This window comes from Moschus berezovskii, chromosome 5 (assembly GCF_049115385.1).
Source record: "Moschus berezovskii isolate FMDL1 chromosome 5, NW_MosBer_1.0, whole genome shotgun sequence".
Taxonomy (NCBI): Eukaryota; Metazoa; Chordata; class Mammalia; order Artiodactyla; family Moschidae; genus Moschus; species Moschus berezovskii.
Window position 1 is genome coordinate 44,181,706 of NC_142464.1, and position 21,819 is coordinate 44,203,524.

General features: G+C 39.0%; 2 protein-coding genes across 3 annotated transcripts in view; one reads left to right on the forward strand and one right to left on the reverse strand.

Annotated features, from left to right (window-relative positions):
* The window catches only part of PYURF (PIGY upstream open reading frame), a 59,158-nt gene that overhangs the window by 28,475 nt on the left and 8,864 nt on the right, over positions 1-21,819 (forward strand). The window lies entirely within an intron of this gene.
* The window catches only part of HERC5 (HECT and RLD domain containing E3 ubiquitin protein ligase 5), a 50,988-nt gene that overhangs the window by 21,944 nt on the left and 7,225 nt on the right, over positions 1-21,819 (reverse strand). Inside the window, exons 7-15 of one of the 2 annotated variants that reach the window (XM_055434108.2) lie at positions 19,316-19,461; positions 18,002-18,078; positions 14,223-14,326; positions 12,386-12,445; positions 10,531-10,624; positions 7,564-7,753; positions 6,137-6,291; positions 2,494-2,607; positions 1,480-1,590 (exon numbers count right to left, since the gene is read on the reverse strand). In XM_055434108.2, coding sequence (XP_055290083.1) covers positions 1,480-1,590; positions 2,494-2,607; positions 6,137-6,291; positions 7,564-7,753; positions 10,531-10,624; positions 12,386-12,445; positions 14,223-14,326; positions 18,002-18,078; positions 19,316-19,461 — 1,051 coding nt within the window. The remainder of the gene's footprint in view (positions 1-1,479; positions 1,591-2,493; positions 2,608-6,136; positions 6,292-7,563; positions 7,754-10,530; positions 10,625-12,385; positions 12,446-14,222; positions 14,327-18,001; positions 18,079-19,315; positions 19,462-21,819) is intronic. The other variant, XM_055434109.2, reaches the window with a different exon arrangement.

The following is a 21,819-nucleotide window of genomic DNA, read 5'->3' on the forward strand; positions in this document are numbered from 1 at the left end:
AGTGACCAAGCTAAAGACCATCAGTCTTTAGCCTAAGGAGCCTGAAGTAGTAAGCTGAAACCTAATACTCTCATCAGGATGAGAAGTTCAGACATTTAGAAGAGAAGCCAGCTGGAGGATGACAGACCTCTCTAAAGATATCCTTTTGTAGGGGGAAAATTCAGACTGATTTTAGGGGACAGATAATCTAGGAAGTTAACATGAGACAGACAGACAGACTCACAGACTGACATGCAGACTGTCCATTTGGAACCAAATGACAATGTGGGATAACGTCTATGTCTCTTTGCAAAACATAGAGGAAGCAAATGCCAGTTCCATAAAATAATTACTGGAAACTTGTTTAAAATCAAGAGAGAAGAGTTAGAGTTGAAGCAAAATAAAATTCTTTTATCTTTTTTCCTTCCAATATCCTTTTAAAATATTTCATCAATGATCTTACTTGGAACTCTTACATCAGTTTCCTCTTTTGTTTTTTTATGGTAACTGTATTACGTGAAAGTATCTAGTTTTGACATATGTATTTGAATATTATTCATGCAAATACATATACAGGCGCATATACATATACAGATGCATATACAAGGGTAAAAGCTACACTTTTGGGCACTTTGTGCAAAGCATTGTTCTAAACGCTTTACCTATATTAACAAATTTAGCCCTTATAAAAAATGCAATGAAGTACATTTTCTGAGGCTTTCTCAATTATTCAATTTAAGTTCAAAACCACTTTGCTGGATATGCTGACAAACAGAACCAAGTCAGTTGATGACAGTAAGTACATGTGAAAAGTAAACACTTTTTATAAACTTTTATTATGGCACAATCACAGAGTACTAGCGGTTTATTTGTTCTGTCTGACTGTGGCCCAGAGGTAAAGAACCCGCCTGCCAATGCAGGAGATGCAGGTTCAATCCCTGGGTTGGGAAGATCCCCTGGAGTAGGAAATGGTGACCCACTCCAGTATTCTCACCTGGAGAATCCCATGGAGAGAGGAGCCTGGCAGATTACAATCCACAGGGTCACAAAGAGTTGGACATGACTGAAGTGACTTAGCACACGCGGTCATTTATTTGAGTCTGAATTTCAAGACTCCTCCATCATTTCTATTCCCACTACTATGTTTTCCCATGAGACTGGAACTTCCTACATATATTGCTAGTCCCAATCAAGTCCACATCTGCTATGCCTCTCTGAGCACCATTCAGAAGGCTGCTGGCGCTATTCTCAAGGTAAAAGCCCTATAACTAGGCCCAAGCTCTATCCTTTACTACTAAGGCCCTCACATGCCTCAAGGCCAACCCAACCTAAATTATGACAGTCTCTCTTGCCTTCTTTATTATAGTATAAGCTCCCTGAACGCTATGACTACCACTGGTTTCACTACTGGGTGGCTCCCTCATCACCCAGCTATTGTGCACTGAAAAAAATACTCATCCTTTGATTTGCTAACAAAGACAAAGAAATAAGCATGCATACCTGTATTTTTAAAAGTGAGTCTGCATACAGTAGTTTTATTTTCGACAGAATATTAAAGATAAATGGAAAACGACTGAATATGACAGGACACTGGATGTCTACTGAAATGTCCTAAAAATGGAAATGACAACAATTTTGATAAATGAAAGGACAGAGAAATCTTACACCTTACTTCTTAGCCTTAAACCCCTGATGGTTTCAGGTCTCAGTACTTTTAGCCAAAGGAATCCAAAATGTTGGCCAGTGGTGCTAGGATATACAAAATTCTAAGAAAATGTTTTATGTATCAATGAAAGGTACATAAACCTAGTATTTTCAGTGCTCATTTAATTTCACCATTAATTATGAACTCCAGATACTTTCCCAAAAAGTCTGTTCTGCTCCTGCCTTTACTTATGAAATGTGAATTAGTTCACATGTATTTAGTAAATAGGGGAGTGATAAAATATAGAAAACTGGTTAGCTCAGACCTGATTTTTGCCAGGCAAAGGACGATGAGAATCTTCAGAGAAAAGGAGAAAAAACAGATTAGCTGCTAAACTGGCAGCTAGAGCTCTTTAGCTTTATGTTAATACAAAAGGACTACTAACACCCAGGGAACCCTCACCAAAGTTACAACCTTGTACTGTTGGCCCCTGGTGAGTCACCTGCCTCCTATGCCCACCTTAAGAGAAAAGCTCCATGCCCATCTGTTATCTCAGTACCACTGGTCCTCTAATTAGCCTGTGGATAGATTTCTATCCTTAGGTTTTTGTGCATTTTTTATCTTCTTATGGCACTCTCCATGTGATCCAAGCAATCTCCTCAGCTAGCAGGCACTTTTTTGTCATAGTTCTGGCTATAAAACTGCGTAAGTTTTGAGGGGCCTGCCGTGTTTTTCCCATAAGCCCTGCTATTTCTATTGGGCAATTTTGCAGAGTGTAAGAATTTTTAGAAATTCGTACAAAGTTATAGCACAAGTGCCTATATTAACTTACCAATGATCAATACCCTCTTTAAATATGCCATACTTACTGAGTCCGCTTTCCAGGAGGACCTTCTATATGCATCTACATAAAAATCAAGCCACTGTGTGAGTTCATTTATTTCAAAGATATTTTCAGGCAGCTGACATTTAGTCTGGTTTACCTTAAATAAAATATGACATGTGAGAAAGTTTTATATATAACGACAACTTTGTTTAATGGCTACAAATTAGATTATCAGAGTAAACAGCAAGTTAAAGATACTTTAATGACCAGAATTTAGTTCTATCCAATTACCCCATCGCCAAAGCCCCAAACTTTCAGGAGCATAAGGTATACCTATGATTTAACAGTAGGAATTGATGGTATGATGATAAACTTCTACTTACTTTTAATCCCTGTTCTGGGAATTAGATACCACATGCTGCAACTAAGATCTGATGCCACCAAATAAATATTGAAAAATAAATAAATGAATGAAATTCATATGGAAGAGCCAAATGCCAAAAATAGCCAAGATTCACTTTAAGAACAAGGTAGGAGTATTTCTCTTAGAAAAATATAAACAATACAGAGCCATATAAAATGACGAACAGTGCAGAAGAGAGACTGGAAATGAATCTCACACACACAAACTTGTTTTATGACAGTTCACATCACCTATCAGTTAAGTGGTGCTAGGCAATTGTTTGCATATGGAAAATAATGAAAATAAAATTTCAATTGGTTTAAACAGCAAACTGTGAAAGGCAAAGCTAACCGCAATACTCCCTTTAGACCTGGACAAGACTGACATCTGCCCTGGGTCTCTGATTTAAAGGTCTTTGCTCTGGCCTTTCTCCAGCCAATCCCCTTCCCATAAGGGGTATGCTGGGTCAAGGGCTGTGTCTATGCAGCCCACATATTCCCATCTACACTGAACTCAAGAATCCAAGATCTTCAAGTCCCTGCTCAAATGGCTCCAAGAGCCCCAGGACCTGCACAGGCCTCTCCCTCCACTTGCTCTCTGGGGAGTGGAAGTCTCAGGTGAGCACGCCCCAACGCTCCAGCGCACCAGGGCTGCTGCAGAAGGTGGGGACAGAACAGAGACGGGGTGAGAGGTGCACACACGGCCATGGGACACCCCTGGTGTGGGATACAGTCAAGGTAGGAAAAGCAGGGCACAGGCCCTGGGATGGGCCAGGGGGAGGGTTCATCGGCACCTCTGCTTTCAGTGCAGAACTCTGCAAGGAGCTGATATTTCTTAGTTCAAATCTGGCCTCCTCTGACACTGTGCTTAGTCCCTTCAGTAGCATCTGACTCTGCAACCCCATGGACTGTGGCCCACCAGGCTGCTGTCCATGGGGATTCTCCAGGCAAGAATACTGGAGTGGGCTGCATGCCCTCCTCCAGGGGATATTTCCAACCCAGGGATTGAAACCAGGTCTCCCACATTGCAGGCAGATTCTTTACCATCTGAGCCACCACGGAAGCCCTTCCCTGTCATCAGGAAGATTTATTTGTCAAGATGGGAGGATAGACTATACTTTATTTCATTCAACAGGTTGTTAGCTAGCTTTCTAACCTTTTATATAATTAGACATATGGTACAGGAGCCTCTGTTTGTATTCGCCCGCTGGTCCCAGGTATCATCTCTGTTAGAAGACTATCTGGAGCAGCACTCAGGGCTAAATCAGGCCCTCTGCTTACTTTATAAAATCTCACAAATGCCTAAAATAATTAACATCTGGTCCCTTCCAAAAAGAAGCCCTGCTGATCCCTGATTAAGGTGAATAGTTTAAAACTCTGAAGTGAAAGAAAAGTTTAAAACAAAACAGTTGGAGTAAAGATTATAAAGGAATGGATTGACAGCATCATCTACATTAAAATTAAGATTGTGGGTTCATCAAAAACCACCAAGACAAGCTGCAAACTGGGACTTCATATTTGCAACACATATAACAAAGAACTTGTATCCAAAATAAAAAGTACTCCTATAATCAATAGGAAGAAGTTGAACATATTTAAACTGAGAAAAAGGACAAGCATTTTACAGAAAAGGAAACAAGTTCTACAATTATAAAGACGAAAATATGCTCTAATGCAATAGAACCAGGGAAAAACAAGTAAAATCATAATTTGCCATCATTTCAATGTGGTACTAAAAATATTTTCCAAATTTTAAAGTCAGACATGGGGCAACAGAATTCTTATCATCTCCTGGAGACGATTTAAACTGGTCCAACCACTTTGGAAGACTGTCACTACCAATAAAGAACAACATGATTCAATTCTATCAATTCCAGAATTAGGGACGGAAACTAAAAACTAACATTTGATACACAATACATATTTTTTACTATACATATATCTTAGTGATGGACACTAAGAGGTATGCACAAAAATGCTGACAGTAGTGTGTTTTCTCACAGAAAAACCCTCTCCCCGCCAAATAGAATTGCAAACAGAACAGACTACATATCAATCAATACTGGAATGGGAGGGGAATATGTATACCCATGGCTGATTCACGTTGATGTTTGGCACAAACCAACACAATTCTGTAAAGCAATTATCCTTCAATTAAAAAATAAATTTAAAATTTAAAAAGCCAAAGCAACAAAAAATATGTTCTATCTTTAGAATATAAAATTCAACATGTCTTAAGTTACATTAGAATCTGACAGTATTTTGGGGTTTTTTGACATGGAATTTTGTTTTATAATTATTTACTATACTCTACAATGTTTTTGGAGAAGGCAATGGCACTCCACTCCAGTACTCTTGCCTGGAAAATCTCACGGGCGGAGGGGCCTGGTGGGCTTCAGTCCATGGGGTTGCTAAGAGTTGGACACGACAGAAGTAACTTAGCAGCAGCAGCAGCTACAATGCTTTATCTTTTTCTGTTTGTATGTTTTGCTTGACAAATGCGAAGAAACACTCTTTTTTTGTTACACTAAAAGTTGAAAAGTATTTTAAAGTTTTCCTAGTAATTAAAATTTAAATTGGCTGTATTCTTTGTGTACTTTTAGCTTTATGTTTTGAAGCTGCTGCTGTTTTTTTGAAGCTGCTGCTGTTGTTTTGAAGTTGTTTGGTTTCACAAAAGATAAATATTCATGGTAGTTCATAATTTATCAATAAAAATAAAGTACATATAATTTTTGTCTGGATTAAAAAAAATACTGGAATGGGTATTTATGGTAGAGACATACTATAAACTCAGAAGTGAAAATGAGTGAAATACACACAGATGTATTAATCTGGATGATTCTATAAAATGAAACACTATGTAAGCAGCGTATTCTATTCATATTAATTTTTTGAAAACAGCAAAATTAAACAGCATAGTGTCTAAAGTTACATATAGTTATAAAACAATAAAGAAGTGTTAAGGGAACAAGTAACTGAAAATCCAAGATCGTGGTTGCCTTCAGGAGGTGAGAAAGTACAATCTGTGAGAGACACACAGGCATTCCTAAAGTTTTCTTTTTTAACATGGGTGGCAGTTACACCGATGTCTGTTTTACTACTTGTCTTTAAACTATACATAGATACTATACACACTCTATATGCATGAATTCACAAAAAAACATTTTAAAAAAGCAATATCAACTTCATGCTTTGTAAGAGTCTGCTTAAGATTCAAGCCAGGTGAAATCAAGGAAATTCTTATTGCAAAATAAAGATGTACGGGTTTCTAAATCAGCACTTACCCTATACAGCTTTTTCAACATTTCTAGGAGAGCTTTAATGTGATAGTTATTCTCAGAACTTTCAGTCCAATAGTGCAGTTGAGCAATGACAGCTCTTTTAAACATCTGGACCAGACTGATGAAAGCAGACTCTTTCAGAGATGCCCAATATTCCTCTGAGAGATACGAAGGTAGATAACTGTTAGTACGTAATGTTTCTAGGATTCTTAAAGGTAAAAAGTAGTCAATATTTTCTAAAGTAGTAAAAATTTTTCTAAAAGTCAATATTTTCTAAAACAGTATTTTCATATATATCACAGGTATCAATATAAAAACACATTTGTAATAAACTTTTCAGTAAATATAACTGCAATTCAAAGTTTAGATGTCCTCAAAGAAATGAGTTGAAATGAAAGTTTAATGTCCTCAAAAAAAAGAATGCCTTAACAGTAACAGATCCACAAACCTGATCTAATTAATTTGTGAAGGGGGAAAAAACTAGACAAAATTAGTCACATTTTTTGCCCCAGTGAAACAGCATACAGTATGAAAAACCAGATAAAAAACTATTTGTGATGATGACTCTTTTTTCACTATGAGCATGAGTTTTTAACTCTTAAAAACCATCTTTCAGCATTGTGAAAAAGAAAACTGCTTTAAACAACCGCTTCATCACTTACAATGTGACTTAAGAAAACATAAGAAAGGGCTTCCCTGAGCTGTATATGCTAATTGTGTCGAAGACCTCAACAAAGTTTAATCAAGCCCTAGACCTAACTTCCAGTGTACTAGAAACAGGGAAAAGAGTACACAATCAGACAGAACTAGATGTGAAACACTGTACAGAAAAATTGACCCAGGCTCTTCTTAAAAAAAATTCTGCAAAATACTTTTTGAGACAAGTGCAGAAATCTAAACATGGCCTAGATATTACGTATACGGTGGAATCATGTCTAATCTTATTAGGTGTGGTAACAAAGTCGTGGTAATACAGGATTCCTATCTTTACGCGATGTGCATGCAAATATTAAGGGTAAATGTCTCCAATTTACTTTCATATAGTTCAACAAAAATGAAACTTAATCTGTATATCAAGAGGGAGATGCTTACACAACATAACTGCTACTGACTCTCAGAGAGTATCTGGGATTCACTGTACTAGTCTTTTGATGTCTGGGAATGAAGTTTTTCTTAATGAAAAGTAGGCACCAAAGGACCTCATGACCAAGTCACACGTGTATCATTACAAGATCACTAAAAACTGACTAGAACAATCCATTTTGGATGACCACAGTAATGATTACAGCATGTTTATATGCTAAGAACATAAACTAAAAAACACGAATATGTTTACAGTTATCTACCTAAGTTCTGCTGTAACTTTGCTAGGCATGTGTTTCCACTGAGAAGATTGTCACGTATTTTCAAGTGTAAACCATCAATCTTACCCAGAACCCCTGACATCTGGTCATTCATTTTATAAACAGCTTCTGCAAATGGAACCACCAGGCTCTCCCAGTTGTTACTATCATGCATCACAGGACATTCTGGGAGAAGGAAGAAAACTTCTAAAGCTTCTTTGTGTGGAGAATGAAATGGAAGATTTTTGAGCAGATTATCCCTGAGACATGAGGTTATCTGTGGTCAAAAAGGATCCGGGAAAAGACAAGTCAAACACAGCAGGAACTGGGTGCAGTTACTATAATAAAATAAAGTGTGGAACCTGGAGTTTCATTCCACCGTGAAATTGGAAAGATCACTTCGTCTTTCTAAAACCCATGTTTACAATTCATCTCATCTACCCTCCCAAGTACCTAGGAGTACGTATTTGACAAGTATTTTCCCATCCATGTTGGCATTTATGAAGGAGATCAAGAAGAAATCACATGTACAAGATTGTACTAAATGCACAATGGACTCAGAATTAAAAGGCAGCCCCTTAATAAGTTCCATAGTCTTCCCTCCAGCTCCACTATCACACCTCATTTATTAAAGAGGAAGAATATGCCAGAATCTCCCAAAGTAAAACAAAAATTAAAAAACAAAAACAAACAAAAAGGAACTACAATGAAAATCAACATGGTTTCCTGTTTTCTTCTCACAGAATCACCTGTCTCATCAAACTTTCTTCACCAAACTCTAGTTTCTCTCTCTCCCAATATTCTTACAATTTCCCCAATTCAGACTGCAAGTTGAAGAAAAATCTGAAGAAATTTGAAGAAAAAAGTTGAAGAAAAATTCAAATGTAATTATGTGTTATGTGGGCTGAGTTAACAGTAATAATTTGCCTAAAAGACAACTAAGAAGATAAAGCTAGTGTTTACAGGGTTCTTATTATTTGCCAGATATTGTGCTATTCACATATATAAGGTCATATACTGTTGTCATTTCTCTGTATAATAGATATTATTATCCCCGATTTATAAATGAGAACTCTGCATGTCAGAGAAATTAACTTGCTCAGGGTCACAGAGCTAAGTAAGAATCTCTCCTGGTTCTTTCTGACTCCAAAACTCAATCACTGAATTAGGAGATACTAGCAAATGGTATGTCTAAATGTACAAATTCTTATAACTATCTACTGTAAACAATATATCGGGCTCCCTCTACTAGGTTCCATCTTCACAGTCATGCACCCCTGATTACTGCACTCTAACCCCTTTCCATGCCTCCCTCTTCCTCTGTGCTCAGCAACACGCCCCCAAGCCTCCCAGCCCCTTGGAACCACTGCAAAACTCTGGAGCCAGTTACAGTTTCACATCTCAGGCCTTGGTGCACACCTTCCTGAATGCCTGGTATGTCTTTCCCCTGTAGGAACCTGGTACAGTCCCCCTTCCCCCCGGGCACCTTGTTCTGAGCACTCTAAATAGAACCAACCATTCACAGCCCTGAGTATTGACTGAATTCATTCACCCAAAAAATGTTTATTATACACCCACTATGTTCTAAGCTAGGCAGCAGGGAAGACGGTGGAGTGTCAAACACATCCAGTCTTCACACCAACATCTGCACAAAGGTATCTGTCTCCCTTCACGAACTAAGAGCCTCTAAGAATGGGGAGCATGTCTCTCTCATCAGCATCAGGAATCCCACCACAGTGCCCTTATGGCAGTATTCAATTGTTTGCTGAATAAATGAAGGCCGGCCAAGTCTGTGAGTTCGTATCACAGAAATCTCAAAATAGAAAGAAACATCATAGGTCTTTTGATCCAACTGTCTCGTCTGAAACAATGGGAGACTGCTCCACAGTTATGCTGCTTGCACTGTATGTGATACTGTTCTGGCACAACCAAAGTATATTAGCCTTAGTGATGAACTGGTCCAACCTCTTCCCTTAACAAATGCAGAAATGGTTTCCTATTTTTGGTGATCTTTCTAAGTGCTGCAGAGTCCTGGATAAAGGTGCTTAATTAGGGATCCGTTTTACTTCAGACTCCTAACTGGGCTGTGGTTCTGCCAAAGTTAACATAATTAAATTTTCCATCTTCCCTTGAGAGAAGAGAGTGTGTGTGAGAGAGAACTCGCAGCTAAGATACAGAATGTGGACTGTGACAAGACAGAGCAAGAGAGCAGGTGAGGGAGCTGAGAGCAGGGAGAGAATGAGTGGACATGGAGAGGGAAAGAGAATGAGAGCCACAGGAGCAGGAGGAAAGACCAAATCGGGGAGGGACGGAAAAGCAAAGAGAGGAGAAGTGAAAGTGGGGGAGAGAAAAGAACCAGAGACTCGGGGAGAAACAGATGGAGGGAAGAACACAGATACTACCACCCCTAGATCAATCAGTACAGTAGAACAGGGAAATAAATTAATAAAAGCTATATGTTAGGAAAGGCTACATTAAAAAAGGAAGTATATCTGAAGCATCTCCAAATGGGAAGCCTAAAGACAGTAGTAACAGTGCTGAAACAAGGAAGCAACAATCCCAGAAAGAGTAAGAACATTCTAGAATCTACAGAAAAGGAACAGCAATGAAACAAAACACAGAAGAAGAACCCACACAGCCCTTTGAGAGGGGGACAGTCACATTAGAAAAGGTGTTCTCATTTCTATACTTAAGTGTAAAATAATTGCAAATAATATGCTGCTCTTACTCTGGTGTAACTGTCTCAGCAAGTATTTTAATCATCTTCCTAAAGCCAGAGTTGAAAACATCCCCTCTAGGGGAGTCTGTGCATATACCTGTAAACATGTGTGCGTACAGATAAACTGTTTTGACTATCTGTAACCTATGTTCCTACTATATCATCTATTTCACCCTATATGGGGAAACTCCTGAATACTATCGGAGTTTAACTTATGTGAGCCACAGGGCTTCAGAGAATATGTGAAAACAAGATATTTCTTCTGAAATTCTGAGTTCTTATAAAAATGTTTCAGTGTATTTTCTTTTTCCAAGTAACAATCTGAAGAATACCACCGTGTTAGTAATCCAGTCCTTTTGGGTTAATTCCTTAAAGGTGTTCCTTGCTGTATTTAAGTCCAAATGAATAGATACCATTTCTCCATCTATTCTGTGGAAGGAAGATAAATGAAAGATAGATGAGTAAGTAAATGAGAAAAGATGCTTCAAAATTAAGTATTTTATTATTTATCCAGATGAAAAGTTTATTCTAAAGCTTGCTTCATTTTAATAAAATTATTTTTTCTCACCTTTACAATAACATATGATTGTTTCTAAAATGCCAAAAAATGTCGTCTGCAGTAACAATATATATGCTATCAGACTTTACATCAGATACTGCCTTACCTTAAATCATTAAATATTTATTTTCCAGTAAAGAAAAACAAAAAAAACAGCCAAAGATAAAAGGTAAAAGTTTTTCTTGTTTCCCAGTTTCATGAACCAGAAGCAGAAATCACAAAGGGGTCTCCGAGCAGCAAATGTGTAGTAATCCAATAGAAAATTACTAATGAAATGACTATCTTAACCCAAGAATTATACTGGACTGAATATATTATGTAAAAACAGACACATTCTTTGTGAAATAATATATTTAGTGTCTGAAAAGAGACAAATTCTTTTAAATAAATATTATACCAATATTTAGGAAAAGAAATACAAAGTCATTTTTTCATATACTTAAAAATTCAAAGAAACCTGCTGCTGCCACTGCTGCTGCTAAGTTGCTTCAGTCGTGTCCGACTCTGTGTGACCCCACAGACGGAAGCCCACCAGGCTCCCCCTTCCCTGGGATTCTCCAGGCAAGAATACTGGAGTGGGTTGCCATTTCCTTCTCCAATGTGTGAAAGTGAAAGTGAAGTCGCTCAGTCGTGTCCGACTAATAGCGACCCCATGGACTGCAGCCCACCAGGCTCCTCTGTCCATGCGATTTTCCAGGCAAGAGTACTAGAGTGGCTTGCCATTGCCTTCTCCGTCAAAGAAACCTAAGTATCCAGAAATAAATAAATAAATAAATTAAGGTATGCCCTTCCCATGAAATACCTTGCAACCATTAAAATGATGTCATGGAGAAATACTATTATAAAAATTGAATAAAACAGAAAGCGGACAAAACATTAAGTATAAAGAAATATATAAAACAATACCATTTTTTGTAAAAGAACACGTTTGCATAGAAAAAGATATTTATACAAACTCTAGCTATTATGTGTAAGTGCTGAATTTTGGCTGATTTTCACTTTTGTTGTTGTTTCATGTCTTTTTTTTTTACATTTTCTACAGCAAACATATATGTGCTTGTGTAGGGGAAAAGGTAATTTTTAAATGAGATATTATTTTACCCTCAAACCATTTTCTTTAATAAAAATATAATTTTATAATTTTTCTTTATAATTTATTTCAGTTTTCTACACAAGACATAACTGACACATAACATTATACTAGTTTCAGGTGTGTACAACATAGTGCATTGATATATGTAGAGCATATTTTCTGAAACAATCACTACACAGTTACAAATTTTTTCCTTGTGATGAGAACTTTTAAGATCCATTCTCTTAAGGAAGGAAGGAAGGAAAGTCACTCAGTTGTGTCCGACTCTTTGTGACCCCATGGACTATACAGTGCATGGAATTCTCCAGGCCAGAATACTGGAGTGGATAGCCTGTCCCGTCTCCAGGGAATCTTCCCAACCCAGGGATCGAATATAGGTCTCCCGCATTGCAGGTGGATTCTTTACCAGCTGAGACACAATTCTCTTAGCCAACTTTCAAATATACAATACAGTATTATTAAAAATTAATCATAGTAACCACACTATCTTTACAGAATGTTTTTAACAAAATTTTAAATTTATTATAATATATATTACCTTTCCCTTAAAAAACTTCCAGTCAGACACGCAGGAGATGAAAATATCTCTCTTATTTCCCTATATTAGGAATAAGATAGTGGTTAAAACAAATCAGTGTATGTCTCCTTATAGCAAGAGGCATAATAATTGTCCTTCAAACTCCTCCTGCTATCTCTGAGTTATTTCAATACTGCCATGTGCATCTGAAAGTCTACTTCATTTGTGAAATCTCAAAATTTCAAAGGCAAACATGGAAATAAAAAGATGCGTATTCAGAGCAGCAATAGGGGAAGAGAGGAAGGCTTGACCAAGGGTCAGTATTTTAAGACAAATAGAACACTCCCAACATACCCAGCTTCCAAGCCCTATTTATTTCTATTCTACTGAAATGGAAACAAAACAGAGGGTGGGGTGTATGCCCAGTTCCATCTTAGAAGTAACTGCACAAACAGTTCTTGACCATTTGTTCTTGACTTTGCAAGTCAAGATGCACTTTCCAGAATTATAAAGCAATACCTAAAGTATCTCTAAAAGGAAACACTTGTAAAAATGAGTACAGTCTTTAACGATGGTAGGAGTTCTATTATTTACAAGGTTGCCTAAGATGCTCAGCAGTAAGAGTTCAACAAACAAGAGATTCCAAAGTCAAGCAGGGTTGGGAAACTACAGACTATATTTCCTGCTCAGAGTCACAATTACACAAACATATCAAAGGCCCAGAGAAGTCCTACAGTAAAGAGAGCTGCCCTCACGGAGCTTACGTGCTAGCTGTGATGGTTAATTGTTATGTATCAGCTTGGCCAGAGAATTGGTCAAACACCAATCTAGATGTTGCTGCTGCTGCTACTGCTGCTAAGTCGCTTCAGTCGTGTCCAACACTGTGCGACCCCATAGACGTTAGCCCAACAGGCTCCCCTGTCCCTGGGATTCTCCAGGCAAGAACACAGGAGTGGGTTGCCATTTCCTTCTCCAATGCATGAAAGTGAAAAGTGAAAGTGAAGTCGCTCAGTCGTGTCCGACTCTTAGCGACCCCATGGACTGCAGCCCAAAAGGCTCCTCCGTCCGTGGGATTTTCCAGGCAAGAGTACTGGAGTGGGTTGCCATTGCCTTATTTTTTAGACAACATTAACATTCAAATCAGAAGAGTTTCAGTAAAGCAGATTACCCTCTATAATGGGGGTGCGCCTTATCCACTCAGTTGTAAAGGTCTTAGGAGGAAGTGTTAAGGTCTCTTAAGGAAGAGGAAATTCTGCCTTCAGACTGCCTTGGGACTCAAGCTGTAATATCAGTTCTTCCCTAGGCCTCCAGCCTGCAGTCTTGCCTCACAGATTTTGCACTTGCCAACTGAGTGTGTGTGTGCTCAGTCACTCAGTCATGTCTAACTCTTTGGGATCTCCCGGGCCATAGCCTGCCAGGCTCCTTGGTCCATACGATTTCTCAGGCAAGAATACTGGAATTTTTACTCCTTAAAAATCTCTCTCTACACACACACCCTCTCCTGGTTCTGTTTCTCTGAAGATCACCAAGTAGTAGACCACTGGGTGATGATTTAGTCACTAAGTCATGTCCGACTCTTGTGATTTCATGGACTGTAGTCCACCAGGCTCCACTGTCCATGGAATTTCCCAGGCAAGAATACTAGAGTGAGTTGCTATTTCCTTTTCCAAGGGATCTTACTGACCCAGGGATCAAACTCTTGTCTCCTAAATTGCAAGATTCTTTACTGCTGAGCCACTAGGGAAGCCAAACAGACTACTAATGGACCACAAAATCTTATATCTTTGTACTGTGCAAAATCAATTGGGAAAACACTGATTTAAAAAGCTATATGAGCAGACAGACACTTAAGCTGTACCTTTTTGTATTTTGCCACTGTTTAGTCCCCACATCAGCAATCCATCTCTTTACAGTGCCTTCATTCAAGGTAGGAATTTTCCTCCTCAGATTCACATAGGAATTCTGTAAACAAACAAAATAGCACAATACAGTAATTTATATACAATAGAAACAGGTATTCAACTTTTAGGCACCTTCTAAGGATAGAGCATAATACTAAGTATGGATAATATAGCTCTGGAAAATCATAAAGATTCTACCAAGGAACAATTAATCATTTGCCTGGTTGCCAGTTTCTTGACCAAGGATGCTTAGACCCAAAGTAAACTTCTCTGAATGCCCCAACACTGAACACTTTATATGGGTATGACCAGATTAAATTGAACATCAGAGAGTTTGGGAAGATCCTGAAAGGACTGGGTACAGAAGTAGCAAGAACTCAATTTGCCTTGGTGAAGTAGGATGTGGACATTATGGACTGATTATTCATAAGACTATGAACCTTGGGTTTTTGTTAATACTGGCTGGCAAAGTCACTTCAAAATGTTAACCCATTAGCTTCTTAAAACCCTAACAAAAATGCCATTTGTAAGGAGCCTCCTGAAAGGTAAGTAGAATCTAGGGAAATCACACTTATTTGACATACAGTATGAGAAAATCTGCTGATTCTTGTCAAGTAAAGATGCATGCGGTTTCAACAATAAAGGGTCAATAATGTCTAGCCATTCCCCAACATAAGCCTAGGAACCTGATGATTTTGGAATTCACCAAATCTAGATTCTGGAAATTTTGGTTTTACTTAAGACACCAAGTTATAAAACTTCTAGTCTCTAGTCTCCCAAGGTAATACGAATAATAACAAAAATAAACAAATGGGACCTAATCAAACTTACAAGCTTTTGCATAGCAAAGGGAATCATAAAAATGGAAAAGACAACCTATGGATGGGAGAAAATATCTATAGACAACGTGACTGACATGGGCTTACCTCCAAAGTAAACAAAGAGCTCGGCAACTCAACAATGAAAAAACAAACAACTAAATGAGAAAATGGGCAGAAGACCTTAATAGAAATTTCTCTAATGAAGACACACAGATGGCCAGTAGGCATATGAAGACGCTCAACAGCACACATATTAGAGAAACGCACATCAAAACTACAATGAGGCACCACTTCACACTGGTCAGAATGGTCATTATTAAAAAGTCTACAAATAACAAATGCTGGAGAGGATGCGGAAAAAAGGGAACCATCCTATACTGTTGGTAAGTATGGAAGTTGGTGCAGCCACTATGGAAAACAGAATGGAGGACCCGCAGAAAACTAAAAATAGAATTACTATATGATACAGCAATCCCACTCCTGGGTTCAGTTCAGTTCAGTCGCTCAGTCATGTCCGACTCTTTGCAACCCCATGAACTGCAGCACGCCAGGCCTCCCTGTCCATCACCAACTCCCGCAGTTCACTCAAACGCATGTCCATCGAGTCGGTGATGCCATCCAGCCATCTCATTCTCTGTCGTCCCCGTCTCCTCCCACCCCCAATCCCTCCCAGCATCAGAGTCTTTTCCAGTGAGTCAACTCTTCGCATGAGGTGGCCAAAGTATTGGAGTTTCAGCTTTAGCATCAGCCCTTCCAATGAACACCCAGGACTGATCTTTAGGATGGACTGGTTGGACCCCCTTGCAGTTCAAGGGACTCTCAAGAGTCTTCTCCAACACCACAGTTCAAAAGCATCAATTCTTCGGTGCTCAGTTTTCTTCATAGTCCAACTCTCACATCCATACATGACTACTGGAAAAACCACAGCCTTGGCTAGACGGACCTTTGTTGGCAAAGTAATATCTCTGCCTTTTAATATGCTGTCTAGGTTGGTCATAACTTTCCTTCCAAGGAGTAAGCGTCTTTTAATTTCATGGCTTCAATCACCATCTGCAGTGATTTTGGTGCCCCGAAAAAATAAAGTCTGACACTGTTTCCACTGTTTCCCCATCTATTTCCCATGAAGCGATGGGACCAGATGCCATGATCTTTGTTTTCTGAATGTTGAGTTTCAAGCCAACCTTTTCACTCTCCTCTTTCACTTTCATCAAGAAGCTTTTCAGTTCCTCTTCACTTTCTGCCATAAGGGTGGTGCCATCTGTATATCTGAGGTTATTGATCTTTTTCCTGGCAATCTTGATTCAAGCTTGTGCTTCTTCCAGCCCAGCATTTCTCATGATGTATTCTGCGTATAAGTTAAACAAGCAGGGTGACAATATACAGCCTTGACGTACTCCTTTTCCTATTTGGAACCAGTCTGTTGTTCCATGACCAGTTCTAACTGTTGCTTCCTGACCTGCATACAGGTTTCTCAAGAGGCAGGTCAGGTGGTCTGGTATTCCCATCTCTTTCAGAATTTTCCACAGTTTATTGTGATCCACACAGTCAAAGGCTTTGGCATAGTCAATGAAGCAGAAATAGATGTTTTTCTGGAACTCTCTTGCTTTCTCCATGATTCAGCAGATGTTGGCAATTTGATCTCTGGTTCCTCTGCCTTTTCTAAAACCAGTTTGAACATCTGGAAGTTCACAGTTCAGGTATTGCTGAAGCCTGGCTTGGAGAATTTTTGAGCATGACTTTACTAGCGTAAGATGAATGCAACTATGCTGTAGTTTGAGCATTCTTTGGCATTGCCTTTCTTTGGGACTGGAATGAAAACTGACCTTTTCCAGTCCTGTGGCCACTGCTGAGTTTTCCAAATTTGCTGGCATATTGAGTGCAGCACTTTCACAGCATCATCTTTCAGGATTTGAAATAGCTCAACTGGAATTCCATCACCTCCACTAGCTTTGTTTGTAGTGATGCTTCCTAAGGCCCACTTGACTTCACATTCCAGGATGTCTGGCTCTAGGTGAGTGATCACAGAATCGTGCTTATCTGGGTCGTGAAGATCATTTTTGTACAGTTCTTCTGTGTATTCTTGCCATCTCTTCTTAATATCTTCTGCTTCTCTTAGGGCCATACCATTTCTGTCCTTTATAGAGCCCATCTTTGCATGAAATGTTCCCTTGGTATCTCTAATTTTCTTGAAGAGATCTCTAGTCTTTCCCATTCTGTTGTTTTCCTCTATTTCTTTACATTGATCGCTGAGGAAGGCTTTCTTATCTCTCCTTGCTATTCTTTGGAACTCCTGGGTATATACCCACAAAAAAGTGTAATTTGAAAAGATACATGTACCCCCATATTCACAGTAGTATTATTCACAATAGCCAGAACACGGAAACCACCTAAATGTCTGTCAACAGAAGAATGGACAAAAAAGATGTGACACATACCTACAATGAAATATTACTCAGTCATAAAAAGAACAAAAATGCCATTTGTAGCAACATGGAAGGCAACTAGAGATTATCATACTAAGTGAAGTAAGTCAAGAAGACCATATGATACCACTTACATACGTGAAATCTAAAATATGGCAAAGATGAACCTACCTACAAAACAGAAACAGATTCACAGACATAGAGAACAGACTTGTGGTTGCTAAGGAGGAGGCCAAGAGAGAAGGAGGAATCTGGGGTTAGTAAATGCAAACTATCACATTTAACATGGATAAAAAACAAGGTCCTACTATACAACACAGGCAACTATATCCAATCTCCTGGGATAAAGCACCATGGAAAAGGATATTAAAAGAATATATACACATGTGAAACTAAAGTCACTGTGCTGTACAGCAGAGATTGGCACAATATTATAAATCAACTACACTTACAATTAAAAAAAAAAACTTCTAGAGATCTTTTTTTTTTTACCTCTTTTTCCATCCAAATCAAAATGCTTTGATTCCCTCCAGCGACCATGATTAACTCCTTTACTGAGGTGCTGCTTTCTGAAAGGTATTTACAAATAATAAGAGCTTAGAAACTCATGTGATACAAACATACACACTCAAATAACTTTAGTTCCTTCTTAAACAGTCCTTTTATCTTTCTGACAGACAAAGACTCAGTACACTTCCCACTCACAAGCAAAAATACATATCTACCTCAGGGTGAAATCTAGTTGGCAAACAGGTGATTTGGAAGGCTGACAACTTGGTATCAGTTTAATATATATGGTTACTATAAATGCTTATATATTCAACAAATACTTGATTAGTTAACTGTTCCCTCTTTTAATTTAGCACCTATTACTAAAAACCACATTCTAGCAACTTCCTTGGAAGTCCAGTCATTAGGACTCCATGTTTCCACTGCAGGAAGCACGGGTTCAATCCCTGGTCGGGGAACTGAGATCATACAAGTCACCTGGTGCAGCCAAAAACAAACAAACAAAAAGCCATTTCTACAACTCAAGATTTAATCAATGACTATTGGCTCTGAAGAATGTTAACAGTACTTCAAAGGCCTATGTAAGTGGTTATAAGAAATTAGATATAAGATACAAACTGCTTAAGGAAATAACCCTATTGTTCATTTCCCCAGAAGAACTGAGAGAACTTCAGCACTTTAGGTCACCACTAAGCTTTCAGAAACAACTGACCCAAGTGATCCAAGGCACTTTTATAGTGAAACCTTTCAGAGTTAAGCCTCTGAAGTTACACAGTTCAAGTCCAGCCAAAACTGCTTATGGGCTAACCCTTCACTTTCCAAGTCTCTGTACCCTCCAGTAAAATAGAACTGAAAGCTCACATCTCCTGAAGCTGTTTAAGGACAGCAGAGATGACACAATTAAGTTTTAAGCACAGTTACAATGCCTGGCGTTTATGTCAGCTGCTCATCATTCTGAGGGTTTTTTATGATTAGGAGTCAGTTTAGTCAGGTAAGAAAACCAATCATGGAAATAATCAGTCCCTTGAAGACTGGAATCAGAGGCCTCTGAACCCACAGTTTTATTTTTTATGTTCTATCATTCTAGGTCCACATTAATCTTAACCTGAAGGACTTAGAGAACTAATGGCTATTCTGACTTGATAGACAGGGTATGTTAAGCTATTTACAAGTAAACATGAAATCAGTAAAACTCCATTCATAGTCATACAGTTTTCTTGCTACATTACACACTAAGGAAAATCAGGTTTTCAACAAAGGCATTTACGCCAAATCCTGTGCTCCTACAGAATTTACCAGATTTGAGTTCTTCACTTGATGGCAATTTCATGGGACGTGGTATCAGCTGATTACATGTTCCACCGTTTCCCAGTTGTCCTTCTTTTCCAGAACCAAAAGAAAAGACCTTTCCCATATCAGAAACATAGGCAAGTGTGTGCTGCCTAGTAAATAAAAGCGCATACAGTCAATTCTCAACTCTCCACAATGATCAGAGTATGCAGCAATCTGGTAAAACTGCAGCAATTATGCTACCCCGTCAGTGAAACTAGTTAACAAACTCCCAGTGGATGAAATTAGCCATGTGGAAACTAAGAAATCACTAATGTGTAGCCAAGGTGATTTTGGAACCCCAAAGTCCACTGAAAGCCATGATGCTGCATCCTGGCAAAGGATGTTCCCTTGGTCAGAACAAGCACCACCTCTAGCATTCTACTCGGAGAAGGCAATGGCAAGCCACTCCAGTACTATTGCCTAGAAAATCCCATGGATGGAGGAGCCTGATAGGCTGCAGTCCGTGGGATCACTAAGGGTTGGACACGACTGAGCGACTTCACTTTCACTTTTCACTTTCACACACTGGAGAAGGAAATGGCAACCCACTCCAGTGTTCTTGCCTGGAGAATCCCAGGGACGGGGGACCCTGGTGGGCTTCCGTCTGTGGGGTCACACAGAGTCGGACACGACTGAAGTGACTGAGCAGCAGCAGCAGCAGCATTCTACTCCTTTTTTAGGCCTTGACGTGAGTCACCACCTCCCGGAAGCTATCTGTGAGCTCCTCCCCTCCCCATCCAGTAGATGGAATCAGGTGATCCTGAGCTCCAACTCTACTTCCCAAAGACCTTTAATTATGCTGATTTTCTTACTAATCTGATTAATGGTCTTTCCGATTATACAGATGTACAAGGAAAGAATTTGGCCTTGCTCAGAGCTCTGGCCTTTATTCTCACCTCTAGGAAGGTGATGTCTAATCTCTAAGAATTTCCCAAGTGATAGGAATGTCTCTGTTATGTCTCTGTGGCCCCTTGACCACACCTAAGTTTGTCAAAATGGCTCACAGAGGTCTCTCCAGCTGAACCTCTGGATACACAGAGGCTGGAGTCTGAGTTCAATCACCTGGGCAATAATTCAATCAATCATGACTAAGCATTGAAAGTCTGGACTTGGGTGAACTTCCCTGGTTGAAAATATTCTTCATAGTCATGTATCAGGCTGGGAGGAGGTAACACTGTCCATGCCTCCAAGGGGAGTGGACATTAGAAGCTCCTCATTTGGACCTCTTCTAGACTCTGTTCTATGCAGCTCTTCCTTTAACTATACTGATAATTTGTATCCTCCTCTTAAAACTGACCATCAGTACAATAGCTTTCAGTGAGCCTTGTGTCTTTCCAGTAAACTCTCCTGTGTTAGTAGGGTGCTGCTCTGGTGTGCAGTCAGTTCAATTCAGTTCAGTCGCTCAGTCGTGTCCGACACTCCGCGACCCCATGAATCACAGCACACCAGGCCTCCCTGTCCATCACCAACTCCCGCAGTTCACTCAAACTCAAGTCCACAGAGTCAGTGATGCCATTGAGCCATCTCATTCTCTGTCGTCCCCTTCTCCTCCCGCCCCCAACCTTTCCCAGCATCAGTCTTTTCCAGTGAGTCAACTCATCGCATGAGGTGGCCAAAGTATTGCAGTTTCAGCTTTAACATCAGTCCTTCCAATGAACACCCAGGATTGATCTCCTTTAGAATGGACTGGTTGGATCTCCTTGCAGTACAAGGGACTCAAGGGACTCTCAAGAGTCTTCTCCAACACCACAGTTCAAAAGCATCAATTCTTCAGCGATCAGCTTTCTTCACAGTCCAACTCTCACATCCATACATGACCACGGGAAAAACCATAGCCTTGACTAGACAGACCTTTGTTGGCAAAGTAATGTCTCTGCTTTTTAATATACTATCAAGGTTGGTCATAACTTTCCTTCCAAGGAGTAAGCGTCTTTTAATTTCATGGCTGCAATCAGTATCTGCAGTGATTTTGGAGCCCAAAAAAATAAAGTCTGACATTGTTTCCACTGTTGTGCATTAAGACATGTCTAAGGTGAGGATTCCTCCCGTAACACACGCTACTCAGAGGAGTGTGTGTTATGAAAAACCCAAAGTGGTGACAAAGTTTCTTTGGTTAACACAGACAGAGTGAAGATATCAATGAATAATCCTTTCTAACTCAGGTTTATTCATTTTTTCCAAATCAAAAATTTTTTAAAAGATAAAGTGCATTTGAATATTTACAAAGGTATTTCACTGAAGGACCAACAGGAAGTATATTTACACATTTAAAAAATCAATTAAAATAAATATGTATACTAAAATATTTATTATGATTGTCTAACAATGTGAATTAAGCATTTTCACCTGTCTGAAAACATTTGATAGTTTTATCTCAATCAAAGAAACTGAAGAGAAATTTTATTAAATTACCTATCTAAATTTATTATATTTATCTTATCAATTTTCATTGATACTTTACAACTTAC